At 36.1% G+C, this 23,987-nt stretch overlaps 1 protein-coding gene across 1 annotated transcript in view; it reads left to right on the forward strand.

Annotated features, from left to right (window-relative positions):
• DPYD (dihydropyrimidine dehydrogenase) overlaps nucleotides 1-23,987 on the forward strand; it is an 853,664-nt gene that overhangs the window by 588,246 nt on the left and 241,431 nt on the right. The window contains exons 17-18 of the mRNA XM_047727240.1: nucleotides 22,707-22,827; nucleotides 23,646-23,765. Coding sequence (XP_047583196.1) covers nucleotides 22,707-22,827; nucleotides 23,646-23,765 — 241 coding nt within the window. The remainder of the gene's footprint in view (nucleotides 1-22,706; nucleotides 22,828-23,645; nucleotides 23,766-23,987) is intronic.

Raw genomic sequence — 23,987 nt, forward strand, 5'->3', positions numbered from 1 at the left:
AGGTTTGAATCACTTGTGAAGGTCTTTTAAAAAGATACATGGACTCCTTTTCCCTGAGATTCTTCAGGAATTTGGGGCCCTAGGCATTTGCGTGCATGTGTGTGTGCCTTTCTGTGTACGTGTGTGTGTGTGTTTAATTCCACAAGTGATTCTAATGCACAGCCAGTGTTGAGAAGAACTAAGCTGGAAATATGATAAGCTGAGCTTGATTAGATAAACTGCAACCATGGAAAGAAGAGGGGAGGCTCTGCTTACTTGCTAGGAAGCAACTTCTAATTAAATTGAGGAAGCAGCCTCTACAAAAGCTGACAGCAAAGCTTCCTATACCTGCTGCAAAGGAAAACAGGATGAAAAACAAAGGAGCTGCCCTCTCTAGAAGTTTATCAACAGAGACAGGCAACCTGCCTTTCTTTAAAAACATACAGTTGGCTCTGATTTCTTCCCACCCCTGCGCAGAACCTTCATGTTACAACATTTACATATTCTTGCTTTCCCCACTATATACCAGGCTTTCTTCTTCCCTGTAGTGCTTTTGTTCATGGCTCAGATTTCCTTCCAGCATCTGCCCAGTCAAGCCTATTTGTTCTCCAAGGATGGGTTCAAATCTCTCTATTGATCACTGGGGCCCAGAGTGACCTTTCCCTTCTCTATGTGCTATGTACCTATCGTATAGCTGGTAAGTGACAGAGCCAGGAAAACATAAGTTTTCCTTATGCTGATCCCAATCCCATATTCTTTTCATCATACTATGCATGCTGCCTCTCCTACCCTATACCGCCCTGTACTATGATTACTTGGGCCTTTGCTTCCCTCCTAGACTATAAGCTAGTTATGGCCACAGACCATATAATATGCACATTAGCAATTCCATAATGTCTGCCATAGTTTTTAAAAATGAGTCAAACAATGACCAAGCAGCAGGAATTAGCAGCAGCTGGGGGCATGACTTTAACCTTGGCACATGCTAGCACTCAGACATCTGGAGAAGTTCCAGTTCTTAAAGCATCGTAAGTCCTAAGTGTCTAGTCATTAAACAGTCAAATTTAGCAATACCTAGCAGGAAAACTCTGCATCTTCAAAAAAAAGGGGGGGGGGGGAGAGTTCCCTAATAAGCTGAATAAGCCAATTTTAGCGATTACTGAAGAATTAACAAGAAATTGTAGGGGAAAAGTAAATCTACAAGCGCTGAGACTTAGATATTAATGAGGGATATGTCCCAAGACCTTCTCAAATCCCTAAGTATCACTATAATATATAATTTTCCTCATAAAAGGCAGTAAAGTATAACTGAAATATTTAAATGATCCCTGTAGACCCCTAATGATTCTATAGAAATGGAACTACAGTCATTTATAATGCTATTAACATAAATTCTGAATTGAGCACTTGCTGAAACATTTTCTAACATCACTTTTTCTTGTTTCCCATATAGAGCATACGGTGTGCTCGTTTTTGTCTGAGTCACCACTGAATTTATCCAGAACTTCTATTTCCTAAGATGCATCAATTTTTAAAAGCTTTTTCACTTTGGGGCACCTGGGTGGCTCAGCAGGTTAAAGCCTCTGCCTTCGGCTCAGGTCATGATCCCAGGGTCCTGGGATCGAGCCCCGCATCGGGCTCTTTGGTCAGCGGGAAGCCTGCTTCCTCCTCTCTCTCTGCCTGCCTCTCTGCCTACTTGTGATTTCTGTCTGTCAAATAAATAAATAAAATCTTTTTTTTAAAAAAAAAAAAGCTTTTTTACTTTTTCTTAATTTCCATAATGAGAGTTAGCCATTAGCTTTCTACAGGGGTCACTTTACACAGAAGTTTTTTAATCAGTTCAAAAAATTATTTTGTACTTCTTAGATAAGAAAAAAAGAAGAAGAAAGAAAAGGATTCACTGCAAGGTAGGTAGGTGTTTGCTAGAAAAGCTCTTGAAGGCTCAGCTCATTCCTAGCCAAGTGACTCACTCACACCACCCTTACTCTATGATCCACATTTCTTATAAAATTATGTATTAATACATGTACTATGGAATCATTCACAAATTGTTGAAACTGCAAATATTTACTGTATTACGTAGTTGTCTTATTTCTTCTTTTGTTTTTTAGTATATCCATCAGTAATAATGTAATCATCGACTGTTCATTTACAATTTATTTTCCCAGAGTGTATAATTTGTGTTATTATCTGTACAATGCAAGGAACCCAGTAAATGGTAAATATTTAGCCTCTGTCACGTGATGTAGCACCACCATCATCTGTTGATAACTATTCTGAATTGTGTTCATGCTCAAGCATGAAGACATTTGGGTTGGAGCAAATGAGGCTGCCTTTAAGAAAGAGAACCAAGCAAAATGGTCAGACTGTCAAAGACAGAATTCCTAGTTCAAAATGTACCTATAGTGGTGCTATTTTTCAGTCTTACTTTGGTATTAGTGGTACCACTAATGTGTTAGTATATTAACTATGAGTGTGTGTATGTATATTTTTACATACCTGTGTGTATATACATATATATGCACACACATACACACATATGTGTATATCTTCAGTAAAAACTGCATGCATGAAAAATTCCAAATAATTTTATTTTGTATATGTCAATTTCTATTTAGCTGTTTAAAATTTTTTTTGGAGTCTTCTGGCCCTTTAGAGGAAATCAGTTATAAAATGGAAACAGGAGAACTGCCTCAAAGACCTCAGGTACAGACAGGATGTGCTATCATTTTAAAGAGGCAGCTCAGACCGCAGAGCTCCAGATAGCAGAGCTAGGCAAGAGGGGTATATGTCTCTGGACAGTTGATGGAGGCCCAGAAACACCAAGTGCGTTCTCAGTCAGTGTTCCTAGGTACACAAAAAGAAGATAATTAACAGTGCTTATCTCAGAAGCATCTCAGATGGAAAAAAGGGACCTGGAAATACAAAACTTGATGAGAGAAATAAAGCATTCTTCCTACTAATGTAAAAGTTCCTAGATAATAGATAGATAGTAACAAGAATAGTCCATTAGTACTGTGGAGTTGTATTTCCCTGAATTCTTGCTCTAGCATAAGCATTTTATAGCTTTAAGTAGAAATTTAATCAAAGTTATTTTCTTAATGAAAGCGCAGACATTCAATTAATCTTATATTATCCTATATCTCTGTCTGAAAAAGAAAAACTACCCATTATTCTTAAGCCACTCTAAACAGATGGCACTATTATTTAATTTATAACAAAAACCAAATGCCATAGTGCTTTGGAGGAGTTAATTCAATTTCTTTAGTCTAGTCTTCTTTAGCCTGCCTGCCTTCCTTTGTGAAGAAACTGTATCTAGCCACAGCCCACTTGAACATGAGTGCAAACATTTGCAGTTTTAACTCTTGGTGAATGACCTCATCTAAAAATTTAGTAATATATGGTTCTGCAACAAATTTGAGTCATGCAGTGTGCTTGGTGTAAGTGAATTGCCTGGCTAAGAATTAGCCTAACTTTTACAAACTGTCTACCAGTTTCTTGCATCTCAGTTTCCCATTACTGGGTTTTATATATATATATAAATATAACTGGATAATAGAAATAGGTAATGATCCTATAAAGCATATCATCATAGCATTTTCTTTGGAGTCACATCTAAAGCAATAAATATTTAGTCAATGATTAATATATCTATTGTGCCTATTGTGTTCTGGTATTATGTTTACCTCTATGGATGGTATTGCATGATGAAAAAAATATATAGCCCCTGTCTTTGAGCAACTCAAAATCTAGAAGCAAAGAAAAAAACTTAACTACATGAAATGAAAATAATGTTAAGCCACTATAAAAACGAAGTGATGTGTGTTGGTCAAAGAATTTACATAAAGTTAAATGTGGCTTCCTCAGGGTTCACTTAAACAACCCATCTCTAGGGTACTATACCCACCCCTCAGTCAGACTTACTTACTTTCTTTCTTTCTTTCTTTCTTTCTTTCTTTCGCCTCTTACCCTGCTGTATATTTTTATTACCTACTTGAAATTGTATTACATATTTATTCATTTTTCCTTGTTGTATTTTCTACTTGAATGAGAACTCCAAGAGAATAGTAACTTTTTCTTATTTACTGTTAAAACTCCAGCAGCTAAGGGAGTAGTTGAATAAACATTTGTTGAATGAATGAATGAATGAGTGAGTGAGTATCATCAAATAAGGAAAAGATCATTGAGGACAGGTTGTGCAACATGTGGCCTGCTACTTTTGAAAATAAGATGAATATGGCTGATGATGCCCTATTGCTTACCATGGAACAGATTTAAATTATTATACAAATTCAGATCTTTCTTAAGCAACAACTATGATAATGAACACAAGAATAAAATGATATAAAAGAAAATAGACTGATCATTTTTACAGTTTCTTCAGAGCTACTTCTAATTCATTGCCATGGAATTCACCCTGATTTCTTTTATTGCTAAGAAAATCAGCATTTATTTTTATGGCTTTGTTTTATATTACATCAAGATGAATTAGTGTTTAATTTCAAACAGTTGTCTATTCCCTAATTAAGAAGAAACATAAATAAAATGTTCCTTGCATATTAAGATTTTATAAGCATAAATAATAAAAATCATACTGAAGTTTGGATTTCAAATTTTCAAAAAGTCTAAATACATTGTATTGGTTTTGGTATTATAGAAGTTATGGAAGTATCATAGAAATAAAAATATCAAAACTCACAAATATGGCATAAGATATTATGGTAGTCTTTCTTTTTTGTTATTTGTGTTTTAAATGTAGAATAAGATATTTATCTAGTGTGCCATTTATGCATGGTGACTCAAAAATATTTTATACCCTTACCCTTTAGTAGCCAGCAGAATGCTCATCAAGCATCGCTTTAAGCCATTAAATACTGGAAATAAACAAGGTTAAAAGTGTACATTTGTAACCCTGATTACATCCAAAGAGAAATACACTTTATTTTGAATGTGCTTATAATATAAATGACTAAAATGGGTAATTCAAGTTACTGACATAATCATAAAAATGAACTTATGCAGGATTCAAATTGGTAGCAATTCCATATCCTAAAATATATTCTGGTTAATGCTCATTCCTATTCATGCAGTCTTAACAAAATTCACATTTACAACTATTCTTCTTTTCCCTTCTTCTTTAATAGCTGTTTTTAGGCTCTTAAGTTCATCCTACCAAATTGCCCCCAAATCTAGGAAGTAACATTTAGAAGTTGTCTTTTATTCACTTTGGGAAACATTTTCTTTAATTTATCACACTTTAAAACAAATTGCTAACTTTAGTTAAATATGAAATAAAACAAACACATAAACTAAACAACCCTAGTATGAAGAACAGATACAATAAAATTAACTTGAAATTCACAAATGATAACTTTTTCCTGCAATGATTGTGACATAATCACAGTAAAATTTCAGCAAACTTTAAGTGAATTTAATAAATATATAATTTTCATATGATTATCAAGAAATTACATTATGGATACTTTACAAAAGCAAATATGTATTTTATGTAATCTGGCCTTTTTTTTTTCTACTTACTAGTATGTTGGTTCTGTTATCTTTTCTAAGTAATGTGTCTCTGGAAAGGTATAACTGTACTGATATTTTTCAAAAAATTTGTATCCTGTGATCCAGTTATATAATAAATAATATCCATTTGTTCATTTATTTAGTAAAGTTTCATGGAACAGTGAAAACAGAAATATATATGAAATCTTAAGTAAATTTAAATGAGCAAATCATTTCTCTTAAGGGCTGGAGCAAATGTGTATGATTTGAGTGGGGAAGGATATTGTGAATGAAGGGAATAATATAAATTCTGGTAAAACAGTTACACATAAGTGGGCTAGTATGACTGTTCTAATATTCTATAGTGACTGATTTTGACTGCATGTCACAGTTTATATGTATAATATAGGTTATTGTCTATTTCTTGATTATTTAGAAACAAGTATGGCTACAGTGTAATAACATTATCATTTTATTCCTTATTAAGGATCTCTATAGTGGAGAAGGTTCAGGAAAATCCCATTATGAATAATATTGGCTTAAGTTAAACCTCCTGGGGGGATCAGTTATACATGTGCTATCTGAGGAAGATCTTATCTATGAGTGAGGCTCATGATCTTACCTGTGGGAACTCTGTGCTTTGGAGAGAGTGGAGGGGACGTTAAAGGCTGATTGTTGAACTGGAAATGGTCTCTGGTCTATTTTGTGTCAATGACAGACTCAATCCTGTCTCTTGCCCCCATAATAACATACAGCAGCATAAGTTTCCACTAGTGCCAGGCCCAGGGCTCTTGACTACCAAGATAGTTGTATCTTCTTAATACCTTTTTTTGTTGGTTTGCTTTAAAAAAAAAATTACATTTTACCCATTAAAAACAGCACCTAGCAATAATAGCAAGGGCATTATGAGCACCAATTGCCAGAAGAGATTTAACCCAATGTTATTTATAATTAAACCTGGAAATAATTTCAAAGTGAAAAAATTAGGAAATAGGTAAAATAGTACATATCTATACAATGAAATACTTTATAAATATTAAAATGGAATTTTTTTTAAAGATTTATTTATTTATTTGACAGAGAGAAATCACAAGTAGGCAGAGAGGCAGGCAGAGAGAGAGGAGGAAGCAGGCTCCCCGCTGAGCAGAAAGCCCAATGCGGGGCTCGAACCCAGGACCTGGGATCATGACCAGAGCCGAAGGCAGCGGCTTAACCCACTGAGCCACCCAGGAGCCCCTTAAAATGGAATTTTTAAAGAAGTCTAATGACATTGGGAATGCACATGATATAATGTACAAATGAAGGATATAAAACTGAAAAAAAAGAAGCACAATTGAAGGAATTGTGCATGATATTGAAGGAAGTGCATGCTTACGCAAAGAAAATAGAAGGAAATAATCCTTTTTAATAGTGCCATTTGGTTGTTTTATTATGAGTAATTTTAATTTTTCTTCTTTATTCAGCAATTTTGCAAAATGACTTATTGAAAAGTATTCCATAATAATTATGATATATTTTTATAATCGGGAAAAGAATTCTTAAAAATAACATTTGAAGAAAGATTATAAGGATATTATATAAATTATATAACATGGTGTTCTTTTTCTCTTCCAAGGTAAAACAAAAATATCTGATTTTAATCTGTACCAGGATAGAAAAGAGACTTGTGTGACTCTGTTGATTTCAAATACTGTGAGAAGCAAGGTCTACTGTACCCTTCAATAGGGATGATTTGTTTTTTCTTTTTCTTTCTTTTTTAAAACTAAGTTCAATTAATTAACATATGCTATATTATTGATTTGAGAGGTAGAGGTCTGTAATTCATCAGTCTTATATAATACCCAGTGCTCATTTAATCACATGCCCTCCTTTATGTCCATCACCCAACTGCCCCATCCCTCCACCCTGCCTCCCCTCCAGCAACCCTCAGTTTGTTTCCTATGATTAAGAGTCTCTTATGGTTTGGCTCCCTCTCTGGTTTCATCTTGTTTTATTTTTTTGTCTCTTCCCCTATGATCCTCTGTTTTGTTTCTTAAATTCCACAATTAAGTGAGATCATATGTTAATTGTCTTTCTCTGATTGACTTATTCAGCTTAGCACAACATCCTCTAGTTTCATTCATGTCATTGCAAATGGCAAGATTTCATTTTTTTTGAAGGCTGATTAATATTACATTTTATGCACACACACACACACACACACACACACACACACCCCACATCTTCTTTATCCATTCATATGTTGGTGGACATCTGGGTTCTTTCCATAGTTTGGCTATTGTGGACATTGCTGCTATAAACATTAGGGTGGAGGAGCCTCTTCAGATCATTACATTTGTATCACTGGGGTAAATACTTAGTAGTGCAAATGCTGGGTTGTAGGGTAGCTCTAATTTTTAATTTTGGAGGAAACTCCATACTGTTTTCCGGAGTGGCTGCACCAGCTTGCATTCCCACCAACAAACAGTGTAGGAGGTTCCCCTTCTTCACTAAGGAAAAATTGACATAAAATAAAAAACTAGAATAATGTAAGCACAATTAAGTTAGTATTGTGAGAGCACTTGGTAAATCATTGAGTATATGTTAATAAGTTTATATGACCTAAATAACTTTTTTGGGTCCTGCTGTGCTTATAGGTTCAGATTTATTTAACAAAGTTTATTCTTTAGGTCTCTGATTGTTATTGACTCTCCATTGTAAGAATTCAGAAATGTTGTTTAAGCTACAACCAATTCCTTTAAAAATTTCAGTCTCTTCACTGTCACATATAAGCATTACCTCATAAAATAGCAAATAATCTGTTTTACTGTCAATTAGCTATAATTGTGGTAACTATAAAATGATTATTACTTGACATATATTTGTTGCCTACACCTTGTTGTGTCAAGCAGAGTTCTCAGTTCTGGTAGTTCCAGTTAATTTTATTGTTTATTTTCTTTGGCTTTATGTGTCTGTAAATATTAACTTCTTAATCCATTACAATCTGCCTTCCATTCCTATTATGTCTGGCTATATGTACTCATATATTGCCAGTGACTCTAAGTAGTATAATCTATTGCCTACATTTTAGTTCTCTTCCTGTTTGAGTCTTTGTGGTATTTTTCTATCAAGCTCTATATCCACATCTCTTTTATCTAAGTTTCTCTTTTCCCTTGTATTTTTCCTGATTGGTCTCTTTTTTTCTTTGACCATTTCAGAGATTTCTACACTTAGTATTAATGATCTCAAGGTGTAAGTCCTTTGCTTTCTATCCTCTCATCCATTCAGAAGACCTCCAACCACCATCTGCATGCAAACAACTCCTAAAATATATACTTCTAAAATCTGTCTTAAGATCCAGATTCCTGTTAGCTCTCAACCAGATTCTTTCAGCTAGATGTCCTAAAGGAACCTCAAACTCAATATATCTGAAGCTCATTCGTCATTTCTCCAAAAACCAGCTTCTCTTGTATTTCCTCACTCAGTTGATGAAATTGCTATCCCCCAACAATGGCAAAGCACAGAATTATTCTTGATTTTCATTCCCCAACTCCAGTTTCTTTTAGTCTTGAAAATTTTTAATATTCTTCCTTAGAATGATATTCCAGTCTCCTTGAAGTTCTTGATTTATACTTGTACTCCTTTTCTTTAGTCCCTTCTCTTTCACACGGGTCTTCTTGCTTGCACAGCCTTATCCTACTTACCCCATAGACATATATGAAATTGTGTTTCTAAAACATGGATCTAAACATATGGCCTACCATGTTTTCTCCTGCCTAAAGGAGAAGGCACAGAATCTTTAGGAAGCTGACCCAAAACTCCAACTGAACCATTTAGCTGTGTCTCCTGCCTGCTCCTTTCATAGGTAATAATTTTTTTTTCTATTTTCCATTATGCCATGCATTCTCATTTTTTAGTTTTTTCCTATGTATTCCTCATTCACATATTGTTTCACGGACCCTCCTCTAGCCAGTGTCATTTTGAGGATCTTTTAGGATTTCAAACTATAATCACCTTCACTATTATCTCCCCCTTCCTACATATACACAAGTATACACACTTTAGAAGCAAATAAAGTAATCATGCCACCATTAAGTTTCCATTCACTTTGTATTCAAGTAAAGCAAGTTGTTTGAGGTTATCGTTATGTCTGTTTCTTATACCAGAATGAAACTATTCATACAGCCTTCATGGTTAGTTGCAGGGTGATTGCAAATGTTCAGTTAAAGGCATCAGTCCAAATTCAATAGCTTTTGGTCATCCTACAAATCCCTTACTTATCAGAGAAAGGATAAAGTAATAAGGAATATGTATGTCATGTTTGTGATATCAGCTGTTGCATGTTAATATCTGGGTACTTTAGTAACTGAAAGGGTATGTGTAAAGTCATCTTTGTAATGCTGGACGCTGCCTTTGCCCAACCATCTAAAAACCTGATTAGGTGCTGCGGCATCTAGTTGTTAATTACAGAACCCAGTAAAATTCACTCCAGTATGCTTGTTTCTAAATGGGAAAAAAAAAATGGCAAAATTTTAAACTCTCTAAATTTAGCAGTCCTTTGGGTACTTTACATTTGTTGAATATTGCAAAAGTAAACACCCATCTGTTTATAGTACTAATATGATTCTGTATATCAAGCAGTTTGAAGATTTTTCCCCCATGCAAGCTTCATCAGCTGTTTTATCAACAGTTGTAGGCTTCAGGCAGTTTTGTAAAGTTGAGTTGGGATAAATGAAAGATCCTTGTCGAGTTGGTAATCATGCAGGTATTCAGACGGAAAGGGGAGATCATATTTTAATTTAATTTCAGTGCCTCAAGATATTTTTCCTTATGGGCTATGTTAACCATTCTCTGTTTACATATCCATCTTTTAGGAAATCATAGCTACTCTTAATACATTTCAAATCAAGCTTTCCTGGTTCTGGGTGATATATATGTATCACTTCATTCTGCAAGGGTCTCTTGAATTATATGAGAACTCGTTCATTGTGTCAGAGTCAAATGCTAAATGATTTATAGAGGAATAGAGACATATTTTAATCCCAAGGCCATTTATATATTCTATTGAATCTGACAAATTTTCGTGCCCTAAGTGGTTATAACTTGATTGTAAGTTCTTTGAGGACAAAGTTGATGCCTTACTCTTCTGTAATTCCCATGTTTCATGGAAAGTTTCAGGTTAAAGATTAGATGCTAAATAAAAATTGGCGTTTTCTTACTACACATGTTAAGGGCCTATCATACCTTTCTAAAGGAAAGTGGCCAGAGGCAGCATATCGTATGCAAATTGCCATAAAAGCATGTATCCTGGCTACCTGGACCACAATTCACTGGACCAGATATAACCTGAGCAGGAAAAAAAAAAAAAAAAAGACCACCAAAAAAGAGGCTCAGTAAAAAGAGGTCAGCAGCCATCAGGAAGTGTGGTGCCATAAGCTGGGCAGTAAGGTCACTCTGTAGTGGATAGTGGCTAACTGTACAATTTAGCACTCTTAATTGCAATCAACAGAAACATACTGGCTATCAGAAGTGAAAAAATGATTTATCAGTGGGATATAAGACGTCTTAGGTAATCAGGGAAGGCAGGAACAGTAGGCTTTGAAAAGGGGCTTAAATCAAAGGGGTGCAGACAATGGTGAACTAGAATTGTCCAGTTTAAATGCAGCCTCTACCAGTGCTGATATCTCCCACTACTGCCGTTGTTGGATACTATCAGGAGACACAGTGCCATACACCACCACAAGTCAACTTTAACCCCTTTTCTGATTGTCAGATTTTAAAATTTTTGGTGGGAACTTCAGTTTGCCACACCTAAATCATGTACTTGTTTTTTGGTTGCCAGAGAGTAGAGAGAGGAAAACTGTCTCTTCAGTGGATTACATAGTGAGGATAGTTTCTGTGTCCCGCCAATACTTCATACAAAAATATGAATTTCCCACAAAATAGGAAAGGTATGAAATAGGAAGGACAGCCAAAAAAAAAAAAAAAAGAATTATTCTATTTGTATTGCTTCTTCTTGTCTGTGGGCTTGATTTTGAAACATATAGATTCTATAGTAGATGTTAGAAGAATTGAATTAGGGTCACCTGGGTGGCTCAGTGATTAAGTGTCTGCCTTCCACTCAGGTCATGATCCCAGCATCCTAGGATCCAGCTCCCTGCTCAGCGGAGAGCCTGCTTCTCCCTCTCCAGTCCCCCAGCACACCCCCTGCTTGTGTTCCTCTCTCACTGTCTCTCTGTTAAATAAATAAATAAAATCTTTAAAAAAAAGAAGAAGAAGAAGAAGAAGAAGAATTGGAGAACCAAAAAGGCAATATATATATTTATATGCTCACACACATATATGTTGTATATATATGTGTGCATGCGTGTGTGTGTATATGTGTATATATATATATGTGTGTGTGTGTGTGTGTGTGTATATATATATATATATGCGTGTGTATTCATATATATATATATATGAAGTAATTAGGATTAGAAATGGAGGGCCACCTGGGTGACTCAGTCGGTTAATCATCCCACTCTTGATTTCAGCTCAGATCATGATCTTGGGTCATAGGATGGAAGCCTGACATGGGATCCAACCCTCCCCTCCTCTCACCGGTGGGGAGTCTATTTGAGCTTCTTTCCCTCTACCCTCCTCCCTCTCATTCGCTGCACAGGGGTGAACATTCTCTCTCTCTCTCTCAAATAAATAAATCTTTAAAAAAAAAAAAGTAGAAATGGAAACATGCTGAGAAATAAAAGCAGATTTATTACTTCCGAAGAGTTTCTAATCCTTAAAGCAACTCTTAAACAACAAGAAAGTAAGAGCTGCTCTTAGTCACTGGCTTCCTTGATGAGTCACCAGAGCTGCCGTGTATGCTTTAAGATAACGAAAGGCATCCCAAACCCTGGCTTTTCCTTTACCCAAAATACTTCACTTACTTTCTGACATCTCCATGCGCATTTGTTATAACGTCCTGGCAATGGGGGGTTACCTTTTCTCAACACCAGAAAAACTTTAAAATTGAGAACCCCCTTAAGCACACACACACACATCTTAAGGTATATATTCTTATAAACCATGTACTCTTATAAATAAATATATTGGTAATGACTAAGTTAGGTTCAGATTGCTCAAAATTTGGGGTAAATCTAGTTTATATCAAGAGTTTAAAAATATCACACTTGCAAAGGTCATGTTTAATATCTTCCCCATCCCATATTTTCGCACAGAGACTTTTCAGTAAAGTTACCCCCCTTTTAGTATCTCCAAATCCTTTCCAGCTCAAAGAGGGAAATCAGTCCACAGAGCTGGCAAAACAAACAAAGGCCTAGATATTTCTTTCTAGCTCTTACAGCAGCTGTAGGAAGAAATCCCTCAAGGAGCTGTACCAACTTGTTATGGATGAGTTCCCCTTAGCTGAAACCATTCATTGCCAAGGGATTGAGGTTTTCTCCACTACATTATTTAAAATTGCCTCAGCAGTAATTCCTTCTTGCTTAGATTTCATAAAGTTCCCAGGACAGAAACAGGACTTCCCTAGACTCTCTTCATCCTAAATGTATCAGCATTGTGGGTGCTTCAGGGCAGAAGGCTGTTTACACTAGCCTCCTCCCTGCGCAGTTAATCATTCACACCAATATGGGATTATAAAGATAGTGAGGTTTTGTGCTTGTGGTTGTTTTCCAACTCCAGCATTGGAAAACATGGGCTAAGTGAGTAGACCAACAGATGTATAAAATATCAATTGTTACACTGTTTACACTAATGCTTTGCATTACGAAAACAAATGACAAGCTGCCTGAAGTCTGCAAGGAATAAAAACTCCTTGTTATACACTTAAATACTTACTTGCCCTTATCTAAAATGAATCCCTACACAGTAGTCCAAGCGACTGCCTGCACTTCGTTACCCGCTGAAGTCTTTTTAGCGAGTTCTGAGCAGTGATTGGGAGGCCTGCTGAGTTTCAGTTTGGTTCAGCTGGTCCACAATTTTGAACTCCTACTGGTGGTATCCGCAAAGGATGTGCATAGCCCATTTCTCCATGTATTAAGATTTTCCAGGTTGCACTGTATAACCTCATTAATAAACAAACTGGGAACAACACTTGTTGTGTGATACTAGTCTTTGAATTCACGGATAAACAGCAACTCACATATGAGGGAAGATGAAGGTCTTCTGGAGGGAGCTTAGTATAAATAATTGTAAAAAGAATAAGCTATTCTCAAAAATATTTTAAGGATTTTTAGTAAATAATCTTTAATAAAAAGGATTTTAAAGTATCTTAATTTCTTTATACTATGGCCTGTGTATGGTTCTCAAAAAGTATTTGTTTGCCTGTGAAGATAGACCTGTGGAGTCTGTGTCAATCTCGATTTAGTGGAAAAAGAGCATAATAAAAACTAAGACAAGGGAAATGGAGATGAAAATGTCCAGCAGAAACAAAGGAAAATCACTGTGAAGCCTCAATGTGATCAGCAAGTCCTGGTTCAAGGATGGATGTAAACGGGGCACCTGCAGGTCAGTTCAGGCAGGTGTCAAGACTCAAAGAGGTCTAATCCAGAGGGAAATGGGCAAGGGATAAAATACAGAAATAAAGAATACAGGCAAACAGGATGGATTATGAAAGCAAAAGCATTCTTTAGAATATAGTATCAGAGACTCAACAAACCTAGAAGAAATTTCCAGATGACCTCTTGAAGTTGTTATTAAGGAAGTTGTCATTAATTGGTTTTATCAACAAGAGACATGAGGCTAGGGTAAGTATTAGGATATACACTGACTTCATGGCCATACTCCCTTGCTGAGCAGACCTGGTTTTCAGACACAAATATAGGAACTTCTTTATCCGTGGACTTCTGCGCATTTTCAATGGCCCGTATTCACAGCGGTGACTCAGCAGGTTCTGAAAGTAGATGCTTAAACTCTTTAAGAATATTCTGAACTCTCTCTAGACAAAAGACACTCATCATTGTCCAGGAGAAAAAAATTAGACCTGAGTCTTAGCCATTGTTGGCTGTACTAGTTTTGACTCTTTCAAGGAAAATTGGAATTAAGAGATTTGCTTGGATTCAGGTTAACTTTCTTGAGTTTCTCTCAATGAGATACCCTGGAGTATTTGGACAAATTTATTTTTCTTCCTTCACTTTTTTAGACTATAGCCTAATCCTATCACATGGAGACTTCCAAATCCAAGTAGGTCTTTGCTGTGTTAGTTGAGGCCTCCAGGAATCAGAGACATAGATGTCGTTAGGAAGGTGTAAAAGGCTTTTGAGGAATGCCTAAGGAAAGGGGAGGAAATAGGACTGGACAAGGGGAACAGACAGACTCTGATGGAGATACGAGAAAAAAAATTTTTGCCAGCCCAATGAGGGCTCAAGGGCAAAGATCACTGTTAGAGGAATCTTGCATTGGATAGAAATGGCTAAACCCTTGTACCACAACTTTGCTGTCACAGGGTAGGGACTCCTCAAGAGGAGCCTGACCTCAGCTAAGGCTGACCGGAAGGTATAAGCAGTTTGAGGATGTCAGCTTACCACACTGTTGTGGTGGGGCTTGAGTCTTCTCCTGAAGGAGGATCTGAGTGGTGCATGTCTGTGTCTTTGTGCTTCTTCGTGTGTTGGGTAAAAACACTTCGGATCTCAAAAACTTCACTCCTTAACTTAACCTGAGCTCAGCTTCTTCTTCCTCTCATCCTACTCCCCCTCCCCTTCCTTCAACTCCTCTTCTTCCTTCTTCTTTCCTTGGTATAATATGGGATTTCTGAAAGAGAGACACGAGACATTTATATCATAAGATGGCAATAGTGCTATGAGGAAGTCTTCCTCATAGACACACACTACTAGAATAGTACATGGAGCTGGGCAGGAAATGTTCACAGACCCGTTTTTTGGGGCATGTATATTTTATCCAACTTCATTACCATGTCAGGTAAGACAGTGGATTCTAGTTTGGATTAGCTAATAGGATGAAGATAATTTGAGGACATCTGAATCTGATTCCATGGGGAAAATTGCGGGGCGGGGGGATTGAAATTTGAAAAGTTTCAAGAACTGACCTCCACCATCAGCACTGCCAATTGAGAGTACAGAAGTGAACTCATGGAGAGGTAGCTAGAGAATCAGAGGGACTTCAGAGAGGATAAAAAGAATGACTCAAAGAGTATCTGGCCATCAAGTGTTGTCTGAACAGTGCATGACAATTCTTGTCCATTTGTTTCTGAGACTGTATGGTAATAGGAACTCTGACACTAAAAATGTCAGAGAAATGGTATACCAAGGAAACACTGTCAGCAAGGAGGAAAACACCATATAAACTATGTAACAGGAAATGTTATTTAAAGGAATAAAAAAGGAATGCAAGTTCCCTTTAGCTGGCAAAAATATGAGCTGATTCCCCCACCAGGCCCCAAGGACCAAGGACTGGGAGCTGAGGTAGGGTTAGGGGCACAAATTCTAGAGAAGCTTCAGTACCCTAAGGATTCAGGCAAAAAGGCCCTGGGACCTCAGGAAGGTCTTCATGAACTGCCAGGCCACAGGAGGGGACAGCTGACCTCTAAAGCACTTTAACCCATGAGAGAGAGCATCAGAAGACTTTCCAAACACTCACCCGCTGGTGGGGTAAGAACTACTATCTCCAGCTTATTGTGGCTCAGTGGAAGAGAAGAAGCAAATGTTTCTTGGTCAATGTGGAAAGCTGGCATACATCTAGGAATTCTTCATTTTGTAAAATTCAGCACAGTATTTACTATCTTTAGTCTCTCAGACACTGTGTTAGGGGACCAGGATACAAGCGTAGGATACATCCCTTAAAAGACTAATAGTCTAGCTGAGAGGAAAAAAAAAAACCCCATAAATGGGTGATGATTAAATACTGTGATAAAGGAAGGAATAAGGAAATGTTATGGAAGTATTTAAAAGTCAGTCCTTTACTCATTCATCCTGTTCTGAGGTAGGATGGGAGGGTTGGTCATGGACAACTACCCTGAAAGTGTTCATCAAGGGACAAAAGGATAAGGACACTCTGGGCGAGGAGACAGGGAGAAAGAGAGGCTGAGGTGAGAAACAGAATGGAGAAGGTTGTAGTGCCTGGGGAGGAGAGAACACAAAAGCAGTTCCATGTCATCTTCAAATTAAGGCACAGAGGAAGTAGAGAAGAAAGAATATATATAACATAGAAAATATTTCATACATTGCAGGTGTATATACGTACAACATTTTGCTTTCCACATTTGATGTTTGTTATATGCATTATCCCCTCGGATCATAAAGTTTGATTTGTTTTGTTTTGAAGAATAGGGATAGTGTTTTCTACATTTTAAAATCACCGTTGTCTAACATAAGGCGTAATGCCTAAAACAGTTGTTTATTAGGTTATCCTGGACCCAATAATTTTACAGTCTATTTTCTTCTGAGAAAATTGAAATAAGAAAGCCCATGTTAATTTATACCAATTCAACGGTATTTTTTGGAGCCTACTGTGTGCCAACCCTTTGTTATGTGCTCTGAAATAATCTGAAATGAGAGAGCATTATTAAGATCTCCTTTTTTATACTAAACATCCAACATGTAGTTCATGTATGTATCTGATGTTCTATTTTCTAATAGACTGTGCCTTCCTTGTTCCACTCATCTGAGTCTCCAGCACAGACAAGTTCAATGCCTTGTGGTCAAGGAATATTTGTTGAAAAAAATAGAACCCACATAGCCTAGAATGCCACCAGCATTCATTTTTAATTTATATTTAAATACCTTTTGAATTGTTTCTCTTTATATATTTTATAAGAAATTTGTGGCTATATGATTTACCTTTAATAAAAAGAACACATTTAGGTATAGAGTTTGATGTGTTTCAGCAGATGTCTGCATCTGTGTAAGCATGACTACAATCCAGTTACACAGTGTTTCCATTACACTCAAAAATTCTCTTATGCCTCTTCCCACTTAATCACCTCGTTACCCCAGCTAATCTCAGTAACCACTGCCCTGCTTTCATTAGCATCGTGTGTGTGTGTGTGTGTGTGTGTGGCATTTCATAGAAATAAACATACAGCATTTAAACTCTTGTGTACTTCTTTAGCTGAACATAATTTTTTTAATTGATCCCAAATTGTTGCAAGATCCAGTAGATGCATTTCTCTTTATCACTGAATAACATTCCAGATATGTTACTGTTTGTTTATTCATTCACATATTAGTGAATATTCGGGTCTTTTCCAATTTGGAGCTTTTTTGAAAGAGTTGCTCTGAATGTTCTGTACGAGTCTTTGTGTAGATATATGTTGTCATGTCTCTTAGATATATAATTCAAAGTGAGATTGGTGGGTGGATTGGTAAGTGCATGTTTACCTTTTTAGGAAACTACCAGGTGATTTTCCAAGGTGACTGTATCATCGTTAGCATTCTTAAATCAGGAAATTCAATTTTAAAAGAGCACATGTTAAACCATAAGTTAATTTAGAACATTCCCATTCTTTGCATTTACTAATAATTCTACCTGAAGTAGTTAACTCTTTCTGTTCTATTTTATTGACATGGAAGGATAAATACATCACGTTTGCCTATTATTCTGAAGCTACATTTAGTCTTACAAGTATAAATGAAGTAGAAGCCTTTGTAGTTCTGGTTTACAATTGATGGCTGAATTTCACTTTAGGGAGCAATTTTGCTAAAGAAGATGATGGTGTAGGACATGATAATGGGAAAGAAAATTAAGAAGGTGAAATAGGTACTCAGATTGATCTTCTGGGCCCTAGTTCTCTCTGTCAGAGAAGTGGACATAATAAAAAATGCTAGCTACTTCCTGGCATTCATGCGAATTAAGACTTAGGAGTTCCTTAGTGGAAAACATTTATTGCTGGTAAAAATTTTCAGTGGATTCATTGAAATGCCACCTTCTAAGAAAGCCATTTTGAAAAGAACTGTACGGAGTGAAAATTACCAGGTAAATTGGAGAGAAATGTTTCTTAAAGTCAAAAATTTCACTTGTAATTTAGCTTATCAAGAAATTCTCACAGCCTCATTCTCTAATGCTTGTTCTTTTGTACAGGGCATGAAACCAATGAGATTTGATGCCCTAGGAAATTGGTGGAAATGCCTGTCCTACAATGGAGAGGTCATCTTGGGGTCTCAGACGCAGCAGGGTATATCATTTTTAGAACCCCTTTAATATGTAACTAGAGACATACTAGTTACTAGATTAAAAATGTATTATTATCTTACAGTCCAGATAGAAAAGTACATTTTTAAAAAATTTAAGCTTTAAGTTTACTAGAGTTAGAAATTGTTATCTTATGGCCCAGATAGAAAATAAAGCTTTATTTATTTATTTTTATGTTTTGAAGATTTTATTTATTTATTTGACAGAGAGAGACACAGCGAGAGAGGGAACACAAGCAGGGGCAGCAGGAGAAGGAGAAGCGGGCTCCCCACTGAGCAGGGAGCCCTATGTGGGGCTCCATCCCAGGTCATGACCTGAGCCAAAGGCAGATGCTTAACAACTAAGCCAGCCAGGCGCCCCCAAAATATGGCTTTACAAACAGTTTTGGACAGTCGAAACTACTGTAGCCAACAATCTATTAAGAGCTACATTTTCTAGTTTTTGTTGTTATTGTTTGGTTTTCATAGAGATCGATTCCAAGTGTATTAATTGCAGGCAGACACAGGGAGTCTGCCCATTACAGTTGTCAGAGAAACCAAAATTGTGTCTGGCTCACTTTCATCTTCTTGTCAGCACCTTGCAGGTCTGGTCTGGTAGCTTCCCCTCAACGCAGTACTCTCAAGACCACCATGTGGTTTCCCAGCCCCATCACTCACGCCTTTAAGTGCTTCAGCAATTTCTTGCTTATCTTATCACACAGGGCAGAAAAACTCATTCAATTGTCTCAGAGTTTTCTTTGGTGATCACATGAATAACAAAAAGGTTAACAGGTGTTTAAAGCAACGTGTTACTTTACAAAGAAGTATACTCACCTACACACACACAGTTGCTGTGGGAGAGATTGCAAATCATGGTCAGAGATAGGCGTTATTAATACCTGTAGGAAGAGCCAATAAAGACTTTAAGATCTAGGTAGACTTTGTGAGTCACACACTTTAAGAGTCTTGTTAAGCTGTTTGGGTTTTTTTCCCATCATTACCCACTCTTTTTTTTTTTTTTTTCCAGAATTATCCCAGATTTGTAAGGAAGTCTTGGATTTCATGCTTTTAGATATTATTTGTCAAAAAATTTACTCAGGTTTTGCGACACCTTAGGTGGCTCAGTCAGTTATCTCTGCCTTCAGCACAGGTCATGATCTCAGGGTTCTGGAATAGGGCCTTGGTTCTGGCTCCCTGCACAGTGGGGAGTCTGCTTCTCCCTCTGACGCCCCCCCCCCCCCCCCCGCTCATGATATCTCCCTCTCTCTCTCAAATAAATAAATAAAATCTTTTAAAAAATAAAAAAAGTATACTCAGGTTTTTCTTAAACATAGGCATAGTCTGTATTTTGATGAATCTGTAAAGAAATCAGTGGAAAATACTGAGTTCTTATTTATTCTTCTTTCTTTGAGACAACTAATTTTGAGTGTTTATAATGCTTTGTGCCTAGAAATAGAAAAGCAGTCCAGAATTGTTTGGTTTTATTTACTTTTTGTTGGTGTGGTTAATGTTAAAGTATCAATTTGTCAGAAATAATAATACCTCTGTGTATTTCCCATCTTGAAGATTTGGAAGGGGGAGGCATTAGAAATTGTCTAAAATTTATTTGTTTCAGTAAGATTTTAAAAATTGGCTTTAATGGGTGACACCATCTGATGCTATCACTAGGAAATTCTTAAGGTCAAGTTGCAGAAACACTATTAATTGCTTTTAGATCTCAAACATTAATATCAAAAGTGTGAGGAAACCAGGAAAGTGTGAATAGTTTCAGAGTGTTCTTTGATTTCCCAAAGTATACAGATCCATTTTATCATGTTACTAGCCTCACCACATTTCTGGTTGTGTTAGAATATTCCCTATTATGTCTGTCAAGCAAAACTTTACAATTTAAAGAATAGTCATTAATTTTACAATAATATTAGTCAGAAGTTTGTTTTTTTTTGAATTCCCAGGTAATCAAATTCTGTTTCAGCTGGGTATAAAGATTAGTTAGCAAGTGGCTTGGCTGAGTATGAAGATGAGAAAAAAATATTATCTGAACACCAGGAACCTTACTCACAGAAGTATAGGGTGGTCAAATCATGGCATCTCAAAATAAAGACAGATTATTCAAGTAAATACTATATATATATATATATTATTTTATTTTATTTTATTATTTTTTTTTTTTTACAAAAACTTAAAACCTTTGAGCAAATTCCAAATTGTTAAACAACATGTGAAGGACATTCACTTAGAATAGTCAACTGGTGGGAGTGAACAGAAAAAAAATGTGATAAATGTTCAAAGTAAATTATTAAGACATGGTCGTCAATAGTATCGAAAGCCACTTAGAAGCCTATATCAGATTATTAGTGTTTACTCTATCGGAACCAAATCCTATTTTGTATGTGTTTCAGTAATTCCTATCAGGCTACCTTCCACGTATTATGCAATTCAAGTGATCTTTAAATTATTGTCAAATTCTATCTTAAAGAGAGCTCTCACAAAGGACATGCAATTCATATCATCTAGAGTTACTGTCATTTCTAGGCTAAGTCCCATGGAAATTCATAACTTAAAAATGAAAGTCACAAAGATGCAACAGCCTTCATAATGCCAATGCAGCGGTTATAAATATTTCATGAACATTGCATGGGCAGGGGCAGATCTCCATTTTCATGAGTTAGAATTTGTACAGCTAAGTCTCCAGATTTTACTATTCATAATGCACAGTATGCCCTGTAGAGCATTCCATATAGTGCTTTTTTAATATTTATGTTTAATGAAGAAATTACTGTTCTGAAAAGAGAACAAACCAAATCAAAGATTTTTTTGTTAAAATTATGAGCTTGGTGAATAGAGATGGTAACAATCAACAGAAATTACCTCATTGCTGTATCTTAGCACATAAACGCACAACTTTTAGAGTAATACAAGATGACAGATCAAGACACATTAAACGTAAGTGAAAAGGTTCTTTCTAAAGGTTATAACATTAGAAATCTCATCTTAAAAGAATTTGAAAGGTTAAAATGCAAAGAGCAACTTTCTTACATATAAAAATATTAATTACAAATGATATACTTGCCTGCTGTTTCATAGTTTAAATATATGTCTGTATTTTTCTGGGTGTTTCTTTTATTCAAAAAACATTTTAACTTGCTAAGATAATATTACCAAGTTCAATAATGAATTGCTATTGCATATTTTAAGGTAATTTATCAAAGTGCATTATCAGTACCTGTCAGAATAAATTTTGTACTAAAAGTAATAAAAAAAAAAGGACTATTGTATGTGTTGAAATCAAAGAACATTGCTACAGCTAAGTTATTTTCAATGGAAAGGATAGGTGATTGCCCTCTAAATGATACTTGTCCCATGAGAAAATAGAAGCCTGAAAAATCACAGGAAACAGGCACAGGAAAATGTCTATTCCTTGCTTTTAAAGATAAGCATTTGATATTTGATTTCATTTTTGTCATTTTGATCAATTCTTTCAAGTAGATGAATGTTGAAAAGTGCTTCACAGATCTTAATAACATTTACAAAAGTAAACTAAGTTACTGATCAGCTCATGTATAATCCAAGGCTGAATTATTCCGTATTAGCATACACTATATATCATAATTAGATTGATTAGGAAGGCATGGATTTTCTTTTGAACACACTTCATCAAGACTAAGTCTTCTAATAATGGAAACAACAGGCTTCAGATAGAATATCCAGGAATCAGCAGCTTAAGTATTTTTTATTAGGTTTAAGCCAATGAGGTTGCTGGAAATTCTGTAATATTTACCAAAAATACCACCAGAAGTTTATGCTTTACTCCCGGTATTATTTAACTGGTAGTAGAAAACAGTTTCTTCCATTTGGTTCTTCGTAATTTTATTTTCCAAAGGCTCCCTTGAGGAATTTAACCTTTATGTGATGAATTTGCAGTTCACTGGAAGTGTGTTAACCTTAGTTCCCTAATGAGTCTAGGTGTAATACTGAGGCGGAATTGAGAAATATATCATGTAGCTCATTGTCAAGTTGGATTTGTCTTGCACATATCCAGCTTTGCTGTTGTTCCAGTACACATTCTGATCACAATTCTTTAATTATGTTCTATATTTAACTGACCTATTTGAACAGGATCCAGAGTTGGTACGGAACATCTGTCGCTGGGTGAGGCAAGCTGTTCAGATTCCTTTCTTTGCCAAGTTGACCCCAAATGTCACTGATATTGTAAGCATCGCAAGAGCTGCAAAAGAAGGTAAGAACTAAACTTGTGTCGGTTTTCTAGTCACTGAACTATTGGCCTGAAGTATGTGCCATTCCAAAGTGTACCTTTATCCACAAATATATGTGTCTATCTTTGTTTAGAGTTTAGGAAAAGTACTAGATTGAGCACTTGATCTCACAAATGCAGTAGGTTCACACCTGGACTCGAGCTAGTAAATGGAGTCTAAACAAGGACATTTATAATCTTTCTTGATAAACACTTGCTTCGCGCACAAAAGATTATGAAACAAAACCATGATCACAGTGACCCACTCCAGAATAAATGACCTCATAATGTAACAATCCAGCAGTAGCATTTGAATCTTTAATGAAGTACAAAACAAAAAGATACCAGCTTCCACAATATGAAATTTCTTGTGAGTTCCCTTTGTATTTGATAGGGCCTAGTATACTGCCTTAAACATATGTCCAATAAATATCTATTAAACACATAAATCATGCAGGCAGTGAATGCTTTTATAAATCTTACATGCCATGCCCTATCCAATGGAAATTACATCTTGATTTGCAAAGGTATTGAAAACTACCTGGGAAATAACGCCAATTACAAAATACTTGGCATCTATAAATCTGTATAATAAATGGAAAAATGAATTGATGAGAATTAAAAATGTTTATGTCTAGCATTTTAAGCAAAATGGTAGGAGTGAAATTAGTAAAGTCACTTGAGGGAAGGAAATGTTCTCAAGGGAAGGAGTGTTTGTGTTCCTGGGTCGTGTGGGCTTGAATGACTTTTGACCATCATCCGTTTTAAAAAACCTCAGGTAAATGATGAAGTGTTTTTCATAGGTGGCGCAGATGGCGTTACAGCCACCAACACTGTCTCAGGTCTAATGGGATTAAAAGCCGATGGCACGCCTTGGCCAGCAGTGGGCTTTGGGAAGAGGACTACCTACGGAGGAGTATCTGGTAGGTGTTGCCCTCTTCTTGCAATTTGCTTTCTTGAAGGTTGCTGAAAAATCAGAAGTCAGGTTGCAAGCAAGTATATCATGTCTTTTTGATCCCTAATTCTGATAACTCATTGCTGGTCAAAATTCCTAATAGTTATGACAGATGGAACATACTGAGTGTGAAGGCTCAAGTGACTGATGGCAAAAGATGAGAGAATACCAATATAGGGTTGTGTGTGAA

The sequence above is a fragment of the Lutra lutra genome, chromosome 4 (assembly GCF_902655055.1).
Source record: "Lutra lutra chromosome 4, mLutLut1.2, whole genome shotgun sequence".
NCBI classification, from domain to species: Eukaryota; Metazoa; Chordata; class Mammalia; order Carnivora; family Mustelidae; genus Lutra; species Lutra lutra.